This window comes from Nelumbo lutea, chromosome 4 (assembly GCF_056320005.1).
Source record: "Nelumbo lutea isolate HS-2025 chromosome 4, American lotus-T2T, whole genome shotgun sequence".
Taxonomy (NCBI): domain Eukaryota; kingdom Viridiplantae; phylum Streptophyta; class Magnoliopsida; order Proteales; family Nelumbonaceae; genus Nelumbo; species Nelumbo lutea.
In genome coordinates this window covers 13550940-13572266 of record NC_142687.1, presented here as the reverse complement: position 1 = coordinate 13572266, position 21327 = coordinate 13550940, and the positions used below count along the sequence as shown (strand labels likewise).

At 39.3% G+C, this 21327-nt stretch overlaps 1 protein-coding gene and 2 pseudogenes across 1 annotated transcript; all 3 read right to left on the bottom strand.

The window, feature by feature from the left end:
* Nucleotides 1-605: 605 nt before the first annotated feature.
* Nucleotides 606-989, bottom strand: LOC148854036 (protein RADIALIS-like 4 pseudogene; annotated as a pseudogene).
* A 1871-nt stretch (nucleotides 990-2860) lies between these two features.
* LOC148854034 (aminoaldehyde dehydrogenase 2, peroxisomal-like) lies at nucleotides 2861-19745 on the bottom strand. The gene is made up of 15 exons (XM_088984666.1): nucleotides 19515-19745; nucleotides 19054-19196; nucleotides 17708-17788; nucleotides 17477-17625; nucleotides 16459-16551; nucleotides 16240-16363; nucleotides 16031-16096; nucleotides 15880-15946; nucleotides 15564-15640; nucleotides 4811-4924; nucleotides 4088-4165; nucleotides 3739-3890; nucleotides 3578-3638; nucleotides 3282-3388; nucleotides 2861-3207 (listed from the first exon to the last, which is right to left on the bottom strand). The coding sequence occupies exons 1-15, from the start codon at nucleotides 19621-19623 to the stop codon at nucleotides 3108-3110; spliced, it is 1521 nt and encodes a 506-aa protein (XP_088840792.1). The 5' UTR covers nucleotides 19624-19745; the 3' UTR covers nucleotides 2861-3107.
* On the bottom strand, nucleotides 6497-13700 carry LOC148854035 (NADH dehydrogenase [ubiquinone] flavoprotein 1, mitochondrial-like; annotated as a pseudogene).
* Nucleotides 19746-21327: the final 1582 nt, after the last annotated feature.

Sequence of the window (21327 nt, the reverse complement as noted above, 5' to 3'; positions counted from 1 at the left end):
GGCGTAGAGAAGTACAACCTCCATTTCCTTGTCTGTCTCCATTCAAATTCAACAATCAACACCCTCATCAGTCATCTCCCTCCATGCTTCCTTTCTAGCATTTCCCCTTCAGTTTCTGTGCTGAACTCGTCTTTAATTCGTGGAAGCGATACCAAGTTACAACTTCAGTGTTTTTTTTGATAAATTATAAAGACCTCCTGTATTTTGTTTTGCGACAATGACCCCTTCTGCAGTATGGCCGTGAGACAAAGACTCCTTTTCATTAGCCTTTCATTGAAATCTATCGTTACAATATTTTTTAATTCTCATACTATCCTTGTAATAATTATCCGAACGATTAAAAGAAAAACACTGTTCATCTTTCCGACCTCACGATACACGAACAACATCGGCAGCGGACTTTCTGTTGAAGTCCTCACTTTTTTAATCTCCATGAAATCCTTCTCCAAGAAGAACTCCATCTTCGCTCTATCCGATCGATTATCAACAAACCATCCCCTCTAGGTCTGAGAGGCTCCAAGACCAAAGTTCCAATCAAGTCAGGCCACCTTCTCGGAACATCCAACTACATTGTCAAAATCGGACTGGGCACACCAAAACAAGATTTATGGGTGAACATCGACATCGGAAGCAGCTTGACTTGGGTCTGATGCCAACCCGCCTGAATCAGTGTCCAACCCAGTTCCAAAATTATAGTTCAACCTCTTATCAGCAGCCCGAGAAGCAGAAGTAGGAAAGAGGTGCTGATCTTTGCTGCTGGCAGCCTCCTCCTTGACGTAAGTGGGAGTCGGGATTCGGTCTGACTCAATTGCATCAACATCCTCGACCAAAACCTCGTAGTGTTTCTTCAGTTCAGCTACAACCTTACTTGGAAACATGGAAGCAATCTTCTCCCATCGGTCTTTTGAGTCGTCAGCAGCCCAGTGCATTGCAATTGTAGTCTCAAACGCCTTCTCCTCCTCTCTGCTCCATCTTCCTACACTAGCCATGTTCGTTCGTCTAGTATTATTCCAATCAAGCTCATTCTATACCAAACAATGACGGTGACAGATTAATTACAAGAATCCGGTTTCTTTCGCTAGTGGCTATGTTGAGACTCAAGGAGGGAAGAATGAAGGTGGGTGCGGAGGATAGAGAGATGGGTATCAATGGAGATAAAGTTTTTAAGGACCACTTGGAAATTGAATGGATGGATCAGTTATTATGTTCAAACAATACATATACTCTTTCTCTCTCTCTCTCTCATGACTCTTTTTTCACTTAGACATAGTAATCATGGAGTTCATGGAGTGTGTAAAGGGGTGATTGGTGAGGAGAAGACAAGAGCCAGAGAATCTTTCCAAAAATCTAACTACCGCTCGTCGCTTGGAGTCACAGCCATGAGCCAATCAGCCAAACCTTTTATAAATTTCTTGGCTTTTCCTTCTGCTTTTTTAAAATCCCTGTTTACATCGCAGGAGGCCATGGCCCCCATTACTGTCTGCATCATCAGATGAACTGTAACTTTGGAGCAGTTAGTACAGGGTTGGCATCGGACCCAACTCAAGCTGCTTCTGGTGTCGATGTTCACCCAGAAATCTTGTTTTGGTGTGCCAAATCTGATCTCGTCTGTAAGGAACGGAAAACAGAAGAAATAGGAAAGAAGAAAGGGGAAGGGGAAGAAGAGAGAACGAGAGAGAGAGAGAGAGAGAGAAAGGATTTCAACGGAAGTCCGTCGCCACTGGTATTGTGAGGGTGAGGTCGGGAAAAATAAACAATGCTTTTCTTTCAATTGTCAGAATAGTTATTACCATGGTAATATGGAGATTAAAAAATATTGCAACGGCAAACTAATAAAAGAGGTCTTTGTCTCACAGTCATACAGGTGGGTCTTTATCGCAAAACAAATTACAGGGGATCTTTGTGACAAAACCTATGGTAAGGGGGTCTTTGTAATTTACCCTTTTTTTTTTTTTAACTGTTTCGGGTATGTGGGATTAGATTCGGTCGGTCATTAGACTCATTGCTTGAATCTCTGGAGAGATAAGCAAAACATTGTTAAATTATTGTCCCAGCACCCAGGGTATGAATGAAACGTTGCATCTCATTCAAGTTCCAGCAAACATACGCTGCCGTCATCACTCGGGGGTCTGAACTGAACCCAAAAGCTTTGTAAACTACAATGGTTTTATAGTTGCACGATAAGAAGAAATAGTCAATTGCAGTTTACAACATGATTATCGTGTTCCGACTTCCAACTTGCTAAATACGTATACGAAAGGATTCAGTCGATGCCGTCAATACAAATCGGTGACGCAAAAATTTTACTAATGCTTTGCTGTAATCCTGTTTGATAAATGTTCTCACTCATTTAAAAAGCATCCCGTTTGCCCCCAATAATTACCAAGTACTAATTGATAAATATGATCCAACTAAGTTGATGAGGAGAGCATGGTTTGAATTTTGAAACACGAAATCTGACAAACAATTGATTGGACAATCTTACACTCGCTCAGACTGGATTTCAAATCAAAATCTGCCAAAATAGTAGAAAGTGCATCTTTAAATCCGCAAATTCATGCTCTGCAAACTGCAATATCCTATGGAGAGCCAAATTGTAGAACCAGAAAAGCTTGCGGAGTTGAGGTTTGAATCGCACAAGTACAAATTGGAGGATTTCAGAATCACGTCTATAAAAGTGTTATACTATATTAACACTTCATTTTTCCAGTGTTATACTATATTGGTCTGGAATACCTGAAAAGGGGCTTCAATCCAGACTACTTGTTTTCAGATGTTTCTGTATGCTCTCCGTCGCTTGCTCATTACATTCGATAAGAGAGTTCCCCGGCCCCAAGCCCCAAACGAGGCCTTCATCATATAACATAACAATTAAATGGCAATATCTATTCTCTTCATAACCATAACATTGTTTCTCAAGGGCGTACAACGGTAGAAGCTTTTTTAGGTTTTACTCAATCAAGTGAACAAAGAGTTCCGGTTTCTTACCCAATAATTTCTTAGACGAACTACAATGTTTATTTACCATTTTATTATCAATCTAACCATCGCCGTGGTCAAGTTCAATACTTAGCATTCTACATTTCTATCGAGCGCTCTGGAAATTTTCACAACATTGAAGGAGAGGGAGGTCTCTGATACCATCCCCATGGTTCATCTGATGTGTACTGTGTAACCTGCTTCACGGTCAAGTAGTTGTCCAACCCCCTGCAAAACAGACTCTTTCAGTTAACACCGGTGGCGCTAACAGATGCATTTGACTTAAAATTTAGGATTCTCACCATTCTCCTAGTTCACGCCCAAAACCACTCCGTTTATTGCCTCCCCAGGGAGCCTGACAGAAGCAGGGCTGAGAGCAGTTCACCCAAACAACTCCTGCCTGAAAAGCCTGTGCACCAGAAATACAAAGGGTTGTTGAACATTTCTTTTTTATCCTTTAAAGTCTCTGAAAAGAGGTCAATACCATGCACAAGGGTGATTGGATCTACTTAAGAGTTTGGAATGGAATTTTTTTTTCAACTTTGACTCAATTTCAGGTTTCATGGCTGTTATTTACTTGGCATGAATTTAATTATACCTTGGATACGCGCTCACACCTTTCCAGGTCATTTGAAATTACTGCTGCGCCCAGGCCATAACTGTAAAAAGGTCAATAGCACATCTCAATCAAATTCAAAAATCTCAAACCAAAGGTTAAAGTCAAAACAAGTTTGCAAAGAAATACTCAGATTAGCTCACCGGGAATCATTAGCTAATTCAATTGCTTCTTCTTCGGTACTAAATATTTTAGCACATAAAACAGGCCCAAAAACCTCTTCCCGCCAAATTTGCATAGATGTATTTACGTCTGTTATGATGGTTGGCTCGACAAAAAACCCCTTCTTCAGATGCTGTCGTTCATTTGTGAGATCATTCAGTCATACACCAATAAATCAGTAGTAAAAACAGTCCAGATACTACTAGGCTGCAACATGGGCAGGCTCGAGTTGAGCATTTGCCAAAATTTGAATCCCAATATGTGTAAATTCAAGTTAGGTACCCGACTGGCACAGTTGCACCCTTAGATACTACTAGCAGAATAATTTACCTGTGGGCGGCAACCTCCACATAGAACTGTTGCACCTTCATTCTTGGCTGTTTGAATAAACTTCTGAATCTTCTCATACTGATGTAAACAGAGAAAATTAGATGGTCTCATCTCATACCAGTTCCATTGGAAGACATTAAAACTCAAACAAAAGGACACAGTTATTCATTTCTCAAGTTGCAATATTTGTGTTCCCTTAGGCTCAGTTTGGAAGGAGTACAAATACAAATATGTACAGTACAGATAATAGAATATAAAGTTTTGCACTCTACATATTTGTATTTGTACTCCTCCCAAACTGAGCTTTAAGCTCATAACAGGAAGAGCAGACAAAAGAGAGACTTCTTTTTTTACAAATCTGCATGCAGAAGTTGGGTAAAAAATTATCCTACAACAAACAAAATGAAGATTTCCACAGAAAAATGCAAGTAAAACTTGTTGGCTATGTGAATATTTATCCATCTTATGGATGCTTCACTAGAAATAAATTGCACCATCATCATACTACTCAAAGAAGTACAAGAATTATTGACATAGAAGAATTTTTCTATCATTATAGTAGGATATTTAATTTTTTTATCAATAATAAACCAATGGTCCACAACAGTCAGTAAAGTCAAAGAAGGATAGATTCCAGATCTTTGTCAATCATAAAAGATTTCTACAATTTTCAAGGTAGAAAAGTATGGGACAAGTAATGCATTAATGAGAAAGCTTCCTTACCTGCCCTTCACTAACAACAGGGCCAAGTCTGCAGCCTTCTTCCAAGGGATCTGAAATCTTGATGTTTTTGGTCCATTTAACAAGTCTCTCAAGAAATGCCTTGGCAATGCTTTCCTGAAATTTTATACACAATATAACTACAAAAATACGATAAAAAAAAGACTTTCCTGAAATTTTATATTATACAAAGGGACAGCTCTCTTCATATAACCAGTATACATGGAATGTTTGGTGGAGTATATATAATATACCTCAACCCTTAAAGCCTTGATTAACATATCTATGCACAATCAATTCGGGGTACATGACAGTATTTGTCTATTAACATATTTAATGGACATGGACATAAATCCTTGTTCTTCAAAAGTGCAACAAATGAAATCATCTAAATAATAATAATAATAATAATAATAATAATAATCAGCACTCCCTGCAGAGAACTTATGAAATCATCTAAAAACATCTATATTTAGGTTGGCAAACCATATGGTCAAATTTGGCTGCAGGAAACAAGAAAAATGTAAAAAAACAAACAGACTCCTTGATTCATTGAGGGCACATAAAATGCAAAAAGCATGATAAAAGAGTAGAAGTAGCACCTATTTTTTGTAATGCATAAAAAGAAATATTTCCAGTTTCCATTAAGGTACAAATAAGATAGGAACCATTTTTCAGAGAATTCATCTAGTTACCAATGTGTTTTAATCTCAAAAGAATAAAATAATAGGTGAAGTGGTAAGCAAACATTAATACAAAGAGCCTTAGCAAGGCTTCAGATCCATTACCTACCAATTTGTTCATTATCATAGATTTTGCAAGGGAAAGACTGCAGAGCACAAATAAGAATTTCTCATGAGATCAAGGTTCAAAACTTTGTCACATATCTGCCTGTATCGGCCGATACGTATTGTACCAGAGCCTTCACGATACGCCCCTACAAGGGGGTGTTTCGGGTCGGCAAGTGGTTCAGGGGGTAACCCGTCTCCTCTGAACCAGATTCGAAAATACGGGCCGATACGTATCGTATCGGAGCCTTCCCGATATGCCCCTACAGGGGTGTTTCGGGTCAGTGAGTGGTTCAGGGGGTAGACTGGCCCCTCTGAACCAGATTCAGGAAAAAAAAAACAGTACAGATACAGGCCGATATGCTCTACCGGCATACTGCCCTGTATGATATTTTGAACCTTGCATGAGATGAACCAAGTTGGAAGACACCACCTGTTGCACTGGAACAAAGTGTGCTCCAAGAGAGGGCTTCACTTGGACCCTGATAGGCCATTCATATAACTTTTTCCAGAGATGTTTCTGATAAGACCCAGAAACTTGACACACAAATCTCAGACACACAGCAGAATTCACACAACTAGAACATCAACAAAGGAACTGGTATTCATTCAGAAGAAAAGAAGAACATTAACGGTTGGTCGGTTCTTCGAGAGACCGCCAGCTCTCCCAAGCATTCACTGAACTCTTTACTCAGCAAAAGTCTCCCTCCCCCATCCCCCAAAGCCCCTTCTTATACTCTTCTTACAGCATAACTGACTCCCTCAATAAATGCTCAGCTGGCCAAGTTATAAATGCCCACACTCTTCTTATTCCTAACTGACATAGCTATAAATGCCTCAAAACTCTCCTTATTCCCTCCAGCCATAATTGCCCTCATGTTCAATTATTTCCCCCCTTAGCCGAAAGCTGACCTTTCCCCTTCCTGGCATACGTAAGGTTAATTGGGGGCCTATCATTACCCACCACCCAAAGTCTAACCTTGTCCTCAAGGTTAAAATGAGGAAATTGGTCTCGAAGCAAGCCAAAAGGCTCCCAAGAGTCTTCAAAATCTGGTAGGCCCTGCCAATGAATAAGCACTTCCAAACCAGTAACTCCAGGCATAGTGGATGGACGCACACCGCGCACTGATATGTCCCTGCACAGGCCAAGCAGCAGCATCGCCCAATGCACAGATGGTGTGTCTGCTCTGTCACCTATTGAAGCATGTCTATTTCCTCCAGCTTCGCGTTTCCAACCTTCAGCCTCTCCATGATCATCCACAGCCATCCTGTCCCCTCCCTGCATGGTGTGCACTGTCCACAACTTTCATGCTTATAGAAGTAAGAGAGCTTAGCAATTGCCTCCACAATATCAGTTGACTTGTCCATCACAATTACAGCAGCTGTCCCTAAACCCGTTTGGACAGCTTTGAGTGCATCATAATCCATCAACACATCATCACATGTGTGCTTTGGAATCAGTGGAACAGAAGAACCCCCTAGTATCACTGTAAGAAAATTATCCCATCCACCTTTAACTCCTCCACAGTGCCTCTCTATCAGGCTCCTTCAATGGAATACTCATCTCCCCTTCAACTGTACAAGGCTTATTCACGTGGCCTGAGACACAGAATAGTTTTGTCCCAGAATTGTTCTTCCTGCCAAAACTAGCAAACCATTCAGGACCACACCTTAAAATGGTGGGGGAAACAACCACAGTTTCAACATTTGTAACAGTTGTTGGGCATCCATATAGTCCTGCATTAGCTGGAAAAGGAGGCTTAAACCTTGGTTTTCCTTGTTTTCCTTCAAGGCTTTCCAACAATGCCGTCTCTTCTCCACAAATGTAAGAATCAGCTCCATAGTGGATATGAACATCAAAATCATATCTGTTGAGCAGAAGAAGAAGAAGAAGAAGAAGAAGAAGAAAGGAAGAAGAAGAAGGAGAAGAGAAGAGGCTGCAGACTTAAGGCCTCAAAAGAACTGCTCCATGCGAGTGAAGCATTTGTATTTATACTATACTAGCCGTACAACACAAGAGGTCTACAAAATTGCAAAAATACCCCTGCAGGCACTAAACCTGTGTATAGTACATACAATACATCTGTCAACACTCCCCCTCAAGTTGAGGCATAGATATCAATCATGCCCAACTTGTCACAGAGATCTTGGTGTCTGGAATGGTTTAGCCCTTTTGTAAAGATGTCTACTAGTTGGTCTTCAGAGCTGATGTATGGAGTGCATACTTCTCCTATGATGATTTTCTATCTGATAAAGTGCTTGTCAACTTCAATGTGCTTTGTTCTATCATGTAGTACCGGGTTAGCAGCAATACTTATAGCTGCCTTGTTGTCACAGAGTAGAGTCATGGGTTTGTCCACTGGAAAACCCAACTCTCCCAATAAATTCTTTATCCACATGCCTTCGGCTTCCCCGTGTGCCATTGCACGGTACTCAGCTTCAGCACTGGATCTAGCTACCACGGTTTGCTTCTTACTCCTCCAAGTAACAAGGTTCCCTCCTACAAAGGTGCAGTAACCACTAGTAGACCTTCTATCACTTTGAGATCCAGCCCAATCCGCATCTGTGTAAATTTCAACTCTCAAATGTCCATGTTTTTGGAATAATAAGCCAGCACTCGGGAACTTCTTAAGATACCGCAGTATTCTCTCCACTACTTCAAGATGAGTGGACCTAGGTGAATGCATGAACTGGCTGAGGACACCAACAACATATGCTATGTCTGGACGAGTCATAGAGAGGTACAACAATCTCCCCACAAGCCTCTGAAATTGCTTCACATCCTTAAGAGGTTCACCTTGGCTGTCACTTAACTTATGGTTGGGGTCAATGGGAGAGTCAACTAGCTTAACCCCAATCTTTCCAGTGTCCTTAAGCAAGTCTAGGACATATTTCCTTTGGGAGATGAAGATACCCTTTTTTGATCGGGCAACCTCAATTCCAAGGAAGTATTTGGCAGGTCCTAGATCTTTCACTTCGAACTGAGTGGCAAGGAAGCCCTTCAAACTTTGAATTTCATCCTTTCAGTCACCAGTAACAATTATGTCATCCACATATATTATTAGGGCAGCCATTTTACCTTCTCCCCTTTTTACAAACAGTGTGTGATCTGACTGACATTGCTTGTATCCCCTCTGCTGAACTGTAGTATGAAATCTGCTGAACCAAGCTCTTGGTGATTGTTTCAACCCATATAAAGACTTCTTTAACTTGCACACTTTCTGTTCATTTCCTTGAGCCAGAAAACCGGGGGTTGAACCATATAAACTTCCTCTTCAAAGTCACCATTCAAGAAGGCATTCTTGATGTGGAGCTGATGTAGATCCCAATTTAGATTGGCAGCAAGAGAGAAAAGTACTCTAATAGAGTTCATTTTGGCAACAGAGGCAAAGGTTTCTGCATAATCAACTCCATATACTTGAGTAAAACCCTTTGCCACTAAACGAGCTTTATACCTCTCCACGGTTCCATCAGCCCCATGCTTAACAATGAACACCCATTTACATCCAACTAGATCCTTTCCCTTAGGGAGATCAACAAGTTTCCACGTGTCATTCTTGTGAAGAGCATCAATTTCTTCCTTCAAGGCATTTGTCCATTCTGGTACTAAGAGAGCTTCTGCCACATTCTTAGAAATAGGGATACTGTCAATGGAGGTAAGGAAGGCACGAAATGAAGGTGAGATGTTCTCATAGGAAACAAAGTTGGAAATTGAGTGTTTAGTGGTGCATGACCTAACACATTTCCTATGGGCAATAGGAAGGTCAAGATCATTAGCAACAGAGAGGTCAGGACCATCATTGGGAGTCAAGTTACCTGAGTGAGCATGATCTTCCCCCGAGGAATTTGATGGCACTTGAGGTACAGCTTCTGGATTCTCCACAGCTCTTGAACCTGATTGGCCTTTACGATGATGAGGAAAAACACAAAAAGGTGGAGGATCAGAAGGAGAAGGGGAAAGAGGAAAATGATTAGGAAGAGGAGCTGAACCAGTTTCTCCTCATGTCCACACTCCCCCTGAGGAGAAACAGGAAAGATGGGCTCATCTTCAAAGAAGGTAACATCCATGGAGACATAGAATCTTCAAGAAACATGATCAAAGCAACGATACCCTTTCTGAGAGAATGAGTAGCCAAGAAATATGCACGGGATAGCACGAGAGTCCAGTTTCCTTCGGGTGGGAGATAGGTTTTGGACAAAGCACTGACAACCAAAAACACGAGGAGGGATAGAAAGAAGAGGGGCCTTAGGAAAGAGAAGCTGATGTGGGACTTTGTACTCTAACCAACGAGAGGGCATTCGGTTAATGAGGTATGTAGAACAAAGGACAGCCTCAAGCCAAAATCGTTTGGGAACATTCATGTGGAGTAGTAGACCCCGTGCCACTTCAAGGAGGTGCCGGTTCTTCCGTTCAGCCACACCATTTTGTTGTGGCATGCGGGCACAAGAGCTCCTATGAAGTGAGCCATGTGAAGCAAAGAACTCCGTGAGGTCACTATGAAAAAACTCTTTTGCATTGTCTGACTGAAATATTTGAATCTCGGTCTGAAATTGGGTGAAGACCATCTGCTGAAAATCTTGGATAATTTTCGGTACTTCCTCACGGGTTCGCATTGGATATACCCAAGTGTATTTGGAGTAATCGTCAATGAAGGTAATGAAGTACTTGTAGCCACTCTCAGAAGGTAAAGTAACAGGGCCCCACACATCAGAATGCACAATGTAAAAAGGAAACTCTGATTTACTATTTCTTTGAGGAAATTGAGTTCCACAATGCTTGCTTAACTGACACGCTTGACAAGAAAAATTAGAAACAGACACTGACTTACATAGTTCTGGGAAAACAACTTTCAAGGACTCAAAGGACAAATGACCCAGACGACAATGCCACAAATATATTTTACTCTTTCTGAACTGACACTCTGTAACATGAAGGCCAGTCGTATTCTCCAGCATGTAGAGTCTATCAACCATACGTCCCCTACCAATCGTCCTCCCCGAGGCCAAATCCTGAATCACACAATAGGAAGGGAAAAAAGTCACAGAACAATTTAAGGAATTTGTAACACTAATGACTAAGAACAAATTCATAGGGAATTTTGGAACATGAAGAACATCAAAAAGAGTAAGGCCGAGGGGAAGAGAGAGAGTTCCTTGACCAGCTATGGAAGTCAGCTAGTCTCACTTTATCTCTTCCAGAAAGAGGGTGATAAGTTTGAAAATAAGAGGACATACCAGTCATGTGTTTTGACGCTCCAGAATCAATGATCCATGGAGAGTCAAGGATGTGAGAAGCAACATGGAAAGTTGTGGCAGGATTACCTGATGTGGATGCAAAAGAGGTGGTGGGAGGAGCATCCACCTGGCGAATTTCTCTACCATAAAGCTCCAAATGGTCACGGACGGAGTTTACAATATCCTCCCTTGGGTCAGATCCAGAGTAGCTATGTTGGCCATGTGGTGTTTGAGTCACAGTAGAAGTGGAGGGTTGATTCTCCCGAGTAACCATGTTGGCCATGTGGTGTTTCTTGGTACCTTGTTGCCCGAGCCTTCTAATTACATCTGAGCCTTGCTTCTTAGGTAGATCCTGAGCCCACTTTAGTTTCCCATGGAGATCCCAACAAGTATCTTTGGTGTGTCGGGGCTTCTAACAATTAGTGCACCATAATTTTTCCTTATCTTCTGCTTTCTTCTGGAGATCCCCTCTCTTGGAAGAAGGTCCACCACTAGTAGAGATACCCCCCTTTGCCGCCAACACAATTGCATCTCCTCCGATGTTGTTCATCAAGTTTCTCCTGCTCTCTTCAAACTGGACAAGAGCATAGACCTCCTGAATTGAAGGAAGATCCTTAGAACTTAAAATTTGTACTCTGATGGATTCATAGATAGGATTGAGACCATGTAAAAAAGCAAACACTCTTTGTTGTGAGACAAGTTTCTTATACAACTTTGCATCTTCATCACACTTCCAATCAATATTCTGGTAATGGTCCAACTCCTTCCAAACGATGGTCAAGTCAAAGTAATAAATTGATAAACTTCTCTCCCCCTGTTGACAAGTAGATGAGGCTGCTTGCAATTAATAAATCTTGGCATAGTGTCAAAGTTCAGAATATGTGGATTTTGCCTGTTCCCAGATCTCATTTGCAGTTTCAGCCCACATGAAGTTCTTCCTTATTTGCGGTTGCATGGAGATCAAAAGCCATGACATAACCATACTATTCTCCTGATCCCATCTATCATGTTCTGCATTTTTAGAAGGTGGTTCTTTGATTTTTCCATTTATGTAGCCTATTTTTCCCCTTGCAGTTATGTATAACTTGATCCCTCTTGACCACTCTAGGTAATTTAACCCATCAAGAGGAAGAACAGCCATAGGGAAGGATAAGTCACTACTCCCACTCATTCCATTCAGCATTGTCGAGATTCTGGATGTAGTTGTATCTTCACTATTCATGATTCTAGGTTTAGAAGTACACAAAACCAAAGGCACACTGCCTTACAGAGCTGCTACAGTCCACAACTAGGCACTTGCTGATTTTCGATTTCACAGAGAACCAAGCACAAACACTGTAGCTGCAGTACTAGTTTGTATGACCTACACTTTGTAGGAGTCCATAGAACAATATACGAACACTGCACTTGTAGTGTAACCGGGTCTGAATGACCTACAGTTTTACAACTTTCATGAAGCTCTCTCAGTAGGAACAGCAATACAAGTGGTGGTTCACCACACCTAATCGATTGATATCCACTTTCCAGGGCAGCCGAACAATCACTTAGGGTTTAGGGTTCATCAACAGTCCCTTAGAGAGCTGAATAGAGCAACACACAATCGGAGGAGGGAAAAAAAACAGTCGAACAGTCACTACTCAGATTTTAGGACATTTACAGTCCATCGAAATAGTGCAAGAAGAGAACCATAAACAGAGAAACTTCAGTTCAGTACCTAGGTCACCTGAACTGTGAATAGGTAGTACACTCATGGACTCAATCTTCTCTGCAGGCCAGAACCCTTCGTCGTACATCTGGGATGGTTTTCTACAGTCTTCTTAACCGAGCAACTCCAGTCACCAGCACTTGGGTTGGAGGATAAAGAAGAAAAAACTTGTAGCAGAACCCTTTTCTGCGCTAGGAAGTTGAACAGCTAGCTTTCTTGTAGCAGAACCCTACTCAGCAGTGGAGACTAACCGGAGCACTAGAGAATGCTTCCTCTTCCTTGTCTTCAAGCATCAGGACTATAGCTTCTAGCAGCAGTGGAGAGAGATCTCAGCTGGTTTTCCAGGCCTGGTCGGTTCCACTCTGATACCATGTTGAGCAGAATAAGAAAGGAAGGAAGAAGAAGAAGAAGGAGAAGAGAAGAGGGTACAGATTTAAGGCCTCAAAAGAATTGCTTCAGGCAAGTGAGGCATTTGTATTTATACTATATTGGCCGTACAACACAAGAGGTCTACAAAATCACAAAAATACCCTTGCGTGCACTAAACCTGTGTACAGTACATACAATACATCTGTCAACAATATCCAGTTCCACGTGCATTTTTTCCCAAAAGTCTAGTTTGATAAGCTTCCCTCCTTGCCTTCTCAAGGTTTTTCCACTCATTTACATACTCTCCCCTTATGTAGATATAAGCAGCAGTGGTCTGCATACCAATCCCTGCAATCAGGCAACCCTCTAGTAGTTTATGTGGGTCATGGCGCATAATTTCTCTGTCCTTACATGTTCCTGGCTCACTCTCATCAGCATTGACAACAAGATAAGGACGGCCATTAGATACTTTTGGCATGAAAGACCACTTTAGGCCATATGGAAAACCAGCTCCACCACAGCCTCAAAGACTAGATTTCTTCATTTCATTGACAATCCAATCAGAGCCCTTGGTTACCAAGCCTTTGGTTCTATACCGGTCATCCCGCTCCATGGCACCGTTCAGGAAAGGGTCGTGCAACCCATTAACAAATGCTGCTTCAAGGACTGATTCTGGCATGTCACGTAAGGGGGCGGAAAGCACCTTGAATTGGCGACGATATTCCTTAACAGTAGTGGATTGACGTAATGATAGAAGTTGCTCCTGCAAGTTTCCCTCCTGGGTTGATCAAAAACGTTCAAGGAGGAGTTCCTTGAATTCTACCCAACTACGAAAAGGTCGCCAACCATCCTCCCAATAATACCACGCCAATGCATCACCCTCTAAACAGACAACTACAGCTCGCAAATGCTCTGCCGGAAGCAATCCATTAATCTCAAAATAGCGCTCCGCACGAAAAAGCCAGCCGTCTGGATTTTCCCCATCAAAATTAGGTAACTCCAACTTCCGAGGAAGTGAATCAGGAGTATGTTCCGACACCGGCATCGAGGAAGACGTCGAAAATGCCGCACTCTTCCCTTTGTCAGCCGCACAACTCGATGCGACTAAAGGAGAAGCAATGTCAGTCGTAGACAAAGGAGTTGAATAGCCCTGTTGCTAAAGCAACAGATCAAAACGTCTCACCAGATCTTGAACGCTTCCTTCCAGAGATGAGATCTTCGAAAGTCCAACTGTTATCTCATCACATAAGCCATCCACTTCAGAATGCAAAGAAGTCAAGCGTTCTTCGAAACCCTCCACCTGCGATGCCACTTCCTTAGTTGTCACCATGGCCGAGGAAAGGCGCGCTCTGATACCACTAATAAGACCCAAAAACTTGACACAAATCTCAGACACAGCAGAATTCACACAACTAGAACATCAACAAAGGAACTGGTATTCATTCAGAAGAAAAGAAGAACATTAACGGTTGGTCGGTTCTTCGAGAGACCGCCGGCTCTCCCAAGCATTCACTGAATTCTTTACTCAGCAAAAGTCTCCCTCCCCCATCCCCCAAAGCCCCTTCTTATACTCTTCTTACAGCATAACTGACTCCCTCAATAAATGCTCAGCTGGCCAAGTTATAAATGCCCAAACTCTTCTTATTCCTAACTAACATAGCTATAAATGCCTCAAGACTCTCCTTATTCCATCCAGCCATAATTGCCCCCATGTTCAATTATTTCCCCCCTTAGCCGAAAGCTGACCTTTCCCCTTCCTGGCATACGTAAGGTTAATTGGGGACCTAATGGTTTCATAGGAGATTTGGGTCCCAAAAAATAAAGTACTACAGTCACCCCCAGGCTTCAATTTACATGACTGGGATTAAGGGTGTATTACCATGTTAGAGAACTACCAGGTGGAAAGGAAATATCAGAGGCATTGGGAGAAGTTCTCAACATTTTCATATTCTTCTCAAGTGGGTAGAGGGATATTTCAGGATAAATGGTGTAGCGATGAGCCTAAATGTTTATATTTTGCTTTCTGTTCAACATTTTGGAAGCTAAAAGTGGAAGGAAAGTGCTACAAGAGATGGAGGAAGTGGAATCACAAGTAGGAAGTCAAAAGTCGCATCATCAATTGGGAACTTAACCAACAGATGCCTAATAGCAAGACTTAATCAAGTGAATGTAAGCATCTCTTGAAGGATAGTCCTATTTGGTCTTTGGATACAGGGAACTCCCTGGTCAATTCTTCTTGTGTCTCTTGTAGGAATTGAAAGAGGAAATATCCTGAAAATTCATAGCCAACGAATCCTGTCTAAAGCTGCTTTCTTATAATGGATATCCTTGCTTGACAAAAACCTACAATAAGTCCTCCAAATATTTTGTTGCACTATGGATATCGTTCTACTTTCCAAGCATTTGGTTATTATTGGGTAATTTTACTGAAAGAAAAATGTATGATAGTAAGAAACTGTCCACTTGCCTAAAAGATAACAGGTAAACCAACAATAATTTGAAGCACTTTAGCAAATCCATGTTATTTATCAGTTTCTTCAATACCTAGCTTCCTTTGCAGACAAACTTGAGTAAATTGGGAGAGAATGTAGATTTACCAAAGACACGAAAAAATGCTTTTATGTGTAGTGTGGTTACCTAGTTTTTATCTCATACTTACATGCAAAATAAGACGAGATGTGGCACTGCAGATTTGGCCATTTGTCCAAAAACAACCAAAAAGGGTCCACTCCACAGCTGCCCAGAATGATAGACAAAAAGTAAATATCTATACAAGGTTTTGCAGTAAAATTATGTGGTGGCAGGTTGGAGTGCCTAAAGGCTTAAAATAATAGATAAGAAGCTCCAACAATCAGTTTTCCCCATGCATGATAAGTTACAATCTTTTCCTCTAAAGAGGGATTTCAAATTAACGATTTCCCCACCCACAAGGAAAACTGTTAAAAAAGACTCCTCACTTGCTCGCAAGCACTAACCTTTCTCAATATCCACATCTTCAAAGACAATGATTGGACTTTTCCCACCAAGTTCCAATGTAATAGGCTGCCATGCCAACCAAATTATCAGCTTAAAAAATGAAAATAGATTTGGCAAGAAGAATAACTAGAAAATAAGGCTTGAACATGCCTTAACAACTTGAGCAGCAGCAGTCATGATCTTGCTTCCAGTTGCACTGCTTCCAGTGAACGCAACCTGAAATATACCATGCATAACATACATGATATAGTGTATCAAGAGATACAACAATAATAAAATAATCAGATTGAAAGAAACACTAATAAGATCAGATTCCACATTACTTCCTCAACATAAAAACAACCAAAAACACACTGGACCTTGTTTACATCAGGATGAGATGCCAAAGGAGCACCAGCTTCCACACCCAATCCAGTCACAATGTTTAGCACACCAGCAGGAAGGCCTACTTCTCTACATACTTCACCCAACTCTAAACAAGTCCTGCAAATGAAAGCATAATAAAATACCATTTCAGGACAAGTAAATGAAAGGATTTTGTGTGTGTGTGTGTGTGAGAGAGAGAGAGAGAGAGTTACACAGATGCCAACTCAGATGGCTTTAATATAGCTGCACAACCAGCAGCAAGGGCAGGAGCAACCTTCCATGTAGCCATCAAAAGAGGATAGTTCCTTCAGTGAACAGGGGATAGAAGAGATTGTTAAAAGCCATCAAGTATTGAGCTCATTGATGCCAATAATGAGTAAAATGATAGTTCTTTATGTTAAGATCAAGAAAGAATTTAAAGAAAAATGTAAAACTTGGGGACTAGAAGTTGTTCTAAAAGCATAAGTGTCCATTGTAGTTTGTAGATGTAGGAGTGCATATACATAAAGGCATAAAGCTAACTGCTTTATGCAAGCTTATAACTTAGAAAGAGGATGGGCTTTGTATGCTCACAAAAAGCATTCCAGCATGTAGCATTCCATTTGTCAGCTATTGCCATCTAAATACATGAAATTTCTAATGCACAGTGCTAGCTTGTAAAGGCATTGTTTCATATGACAGGTTATCCATGGAAAGCTGTGAACTACAAAGACCAACAGAATCAGAGTAGCAGATGATGGTGGACCAAGTTCATGATCCATCATTCAAACCTTAACTTGGTGAGTCATAACAAGCGATTGCATACTTAAACATTTGATATCCATACTGTAATAGACAAGCTAATACGCATCAATATCCTCAGAAACATCAAATGAGAAAATCCCACAGCCAAATCTATTGCAAGGTTACAAATACCCAAATCGATTACTTAATTGAAACACATAAAGGGGATGCAAGTGCCTAATACAAATCATTGTTTACATGTACCAAATAACTGTGAGTTTCCAAATAGATGACATTATATTATCATCATCAAAACAGGCTAGCCTCAAATCCTGTGTTGTAAAACTTATAAATAGAATTGAATACAGTTAATCTTTCTAAATGTTAAAGAAAATCCAAAAATATAGGGAAAGGAAAAAAAGAGATAAAAGGTAAAACATGGTAGTTAAATAAAAAATGAGAAAGAGAGAGAGGACTAATGATGATGAAGAGGAAGAAATCTGATACCAAGGAGTAATCAACCCAACAACACCAATGGGTTCCTTAAGAACATGACACTTAAATGCCTCCATAGGAAGAGAGACAGGAGCTTTTTGCTTTGTATCTAAAGCTTCTGCAAGTTCTGCATAATACTCAAAACATGAAGCAACATCATCCTGCATGGCATGATAGAACAGATAAGGTAACATGCATGGAATTCAAGGCATTTGACTTTCAAAAGACATCAGAAACAAATACCATGTCCCATGCTGCTTCATCCAGTGGCTTTCCACAATCAAGAGTTTCTAGCTTAGCTAGCTCATCCTTTCTGTCCTTTATCTGATTGCAATTGAAAATTTTGAAAATTCCATATCCAAAATATAGGAAAGAAAAGTAGTAAAGTACAATAATTTTTTAAGACTGTTCACTAAAGTGAAAAACTTAAGTCAGCGATAAACACTTGAAAACAAGGCAGCTTATTTACTTCACACTATATTATACCTTAATGAGGAATGCTTCTTTTTTTGGGTGTGTGTGTGCGCGCGCGCATGCGCGTATGCATGCATGTGTTAAGTTTTAAGACAACTTCTGCAGAGAACTGCAAGGAACTCTACCTAACTGGTTTCCTACAGTATAAACTGTGTCCCTAAAGAAAAAATGGATCACAGTTTGTATCCAAAACCATTTCAGGCTTTTGCACACCTGATGTACACAACACTAGTTTTATTTAATGGTCACCCAGAAATTTGTTAAGGATGGAATACAAGGTGTAATCTGGATGATAAGGGAAAAAAATATTGTAATCTACAGTTCTATACTACCGACACTAGTGAGCAGTAAATTAGAAAAAAAAAACAATTTAAAGAACAAAGCATCACATTCCGTGTTTTTGAACCTTAGAATGATTTGTAGATTAAGGTGCTTATTGATAACAGCCAAAATGGCTGAACCGAATGGTTGAAATTGAAGCTTTGGTTGAGTACTGTAACTAGAAGGTTTTATTAATTAATTATTTTATCCACCGGAAGACAAGGCAATGAGTCATTCAGTTTAGCCACTGCGGCACCTGATACTTCCGAGCTTTGGGACTATGAGTTCTAATTGTAATTTAGATATGCAAGAGATGGAAAAGTAATAGTTTCCATGCAAGAGGCATTTATATTGTAAAAATGAAGTCTGAAAGTTAGTCTCCTCCCTGAGAAAAATATTAAACATATCAATCACAATGAACAATGCAGATGCCAAAAACCCAAAAAAAAAAAAAAAAAAAAATTCTAGTTCGACATTATTCCATTATATTCTAGGAGCTGTCATGCTCGGCATGCAAGCCAACAAGTACCATATCAAAAAGAAATCCAGCCTGCAACCATACAGTCTTCCCAAGCAAAATATTTCCCATTTTCCAACATAATTTACCCAGATAATAATACAATTAAAATTGCAGAAGGCAGATCATAAATTCATAATTAATAGTTAACTAAGTATTCTTATGGTCGGAAAGGGATTCCAAGCCAATTGGATAGCTCTGGAACAGATAAAACACCGAATTCAAGGCAGCAGAACTACAATAACTTTAAAATCCGCCAAACAAACACATCAAATACCTTTGCAGCAATGGCACGTAAATACTTGGCGCGATAAGCCCCGGAAGCCGATGCCCAATATTTCCCTCCGTTCCTGGAGAGGGCCCTCCGAGCAGCATCCACTGCCAACTCTACATCTTCGGCAGTCGCCGCAGGTATATCCCCTGAAACACGTCGCAAGCTCAACAAAATCAGATGTGTGATAAACCAACCTTCTAGCGGTTTAGATCACTTATTATAATACAAATAAAAATAATAGAAATTAGGGAAGCCCGAGGAAAGGAAAAAAAAAATAATAAGAATCCGCATAAAAAATACAGCATAGTAAGCAATTGAGTAACTCTGAAGAAGTAAATCGGAAAAATCTAACAGAAATTCTTGGTTGGCATGGTCAACTCAATCAGAAAAAAGAAAAAAAAAGAATTTGGTAGAAATGGCAAAAGAGAATCAAACAAAATAAAATATCAAAGGGAACATGGAACCTAAGATCTCTTCAGTGGTAGGGTTGATGATCGGGTATCGTTTTTTCTTGATGGGTTCCCTCCATTCTCCGTTGATGAAAAGTTGACGAGAGGGTATATGAATCGCCATTTCTGCTGCAGAAGTGAAGAAAGAGACAATGAGTGGAGAATGATAGGACTGAGAGGACTATAAAAGAGTTCCCCTTTTTACTAAAAAAATATACAATAGTTCCGACCATCGGCATCGTTTTTATCTTAATGCGTGCGCGGCATGAGGTAGCTTATTCATCGGATCCAGATTAGATTGATACTTGAATTGATGGCATCAATTCCAATGGTGCAGATCTCGATTTACGGGTGGGAGCTCAAATGTACACTGTAGTAAGTTTCACCGAATCGAGTTGTGCATCTCACCGAGCTCCAATTTGTGAGGGATGTACGAGTCCATACAGGATTTGGTGCGAAATCAATTTTAGGGAATTGGCTACTGACCAATCACGATTGAACACGCTACTGTTTTGTACATAAAAGATTACACCGTAGCCGTAGCCGTTGGCTTTACTAGCGGGAATCCGTTCGATGCACGAGATTTGGTAAAAAAAAGTGAAATAATACATTTATAAATATTTTTAATTAAATATTATAATTAATTAATACTGTCTTTTTTAAAATAATATTAATTATTAAAAATTATGAATAATAATGCAATTGTAAATATTTTTAATTAAATCATTTATAACTTGTAATTTTATGCCATTTATAACATAATACATATCACTAATGTATTTTACATTAAGCTTTAAAGGCTATAACCGATTTGAACGAAGTGTTTCTTGGTGGTACGCCTGAAAACCAATCTGAAATGGAGAAGAGATACCGAACTTGCATTTCATAATCCAAGAAAACAGAAAAACTAAAAACAAAGAAAAACCACCCTAAAATGGAAAAACGGTGCATTTCAAAACAAAAACGAAAAACAAAGAAAAATGGAACTTATCTTTCCAACTATAATCATGTGTAATTTTGTGCTATTTATAGCTTAGATTATAATTACTGTTTAATTCTGTGAACTATACTACTGTTAAATAATAATTAATGTTAATTAATTAAATGTAATTTTCTGGTAATTATAATTTATAGCTTAACTTATAACTACTGTTAATTACAATAATCATTGTTAATTATTTTTAATTAAAAATATACTATTTTTTTAAATAATGTGTTTATTAAATAGTGTAAATCAAACAATGTATTTATTAATACTGTAATTATTTATATGTAAATAAATGTAATTTTTTGAAACTAATTACTGTTTATTAGAATTACTGTTAATTATTAAATTACCATATGTTGATTTTTTTAATTAAATAACTAATTATTGTTAATTATACAAAATAATTTCGGTTAATTTTGTGATAATCACTCATTATTATAATTAAATAGTGTAAATTAAATATTGTATTCAATACTGTTAATTAATAGATACAGTATTTTTTAGAATAATGTTAATTATAAAAAATAATTACTGTTAACTTTCTTTTTTTTAAATACTGTTATTTAATAAATACGTTACTGTTAATTGCAGTTTATTTTTGTTACTTTGTTAATTGCAGTTTATGAAAATACTGTTAATTGCAGTTTATTTTAGTTACAGTTTAAAAATAATTAGTGTTAATTAAAAATATATTATTTTTTAAAAAATAATGTATTAAATAATTACTATTAATTACTGTTAATTAAAAAATACATTATTAATTACTATTAACTAATCAGTGTTAATTAAAAATATATTCTTTTTAAAAAATAACGTATTCATTAATTACTGTTAAATGTA

Excerpts from the sequence above, each read along its gene's own strand:
- LOC148854034 (XM_088984666.1), bottom strand. The coding sequence starts at position 19,623 with ATGGCGATTCATATACCCTCTCGTCAACTTTTCATCAACGGAGAATGG. Across the intron at positions 15,641-15,879 it reads AGATGTGGATATTGAGAAAG|CTGTGGAGTGGACCCTTTTT; the intron begins GTTAGTGCTTGC and ends CATTCTGGGCAG. Across the intron at positions 3,639-3,738 it reads GAATTAGCTAATGATTCCCG|TTATGGCCTGGGCGCAGCAG; the intron begins GTGAGCTAATCT and ends ACCTTTTTACAG.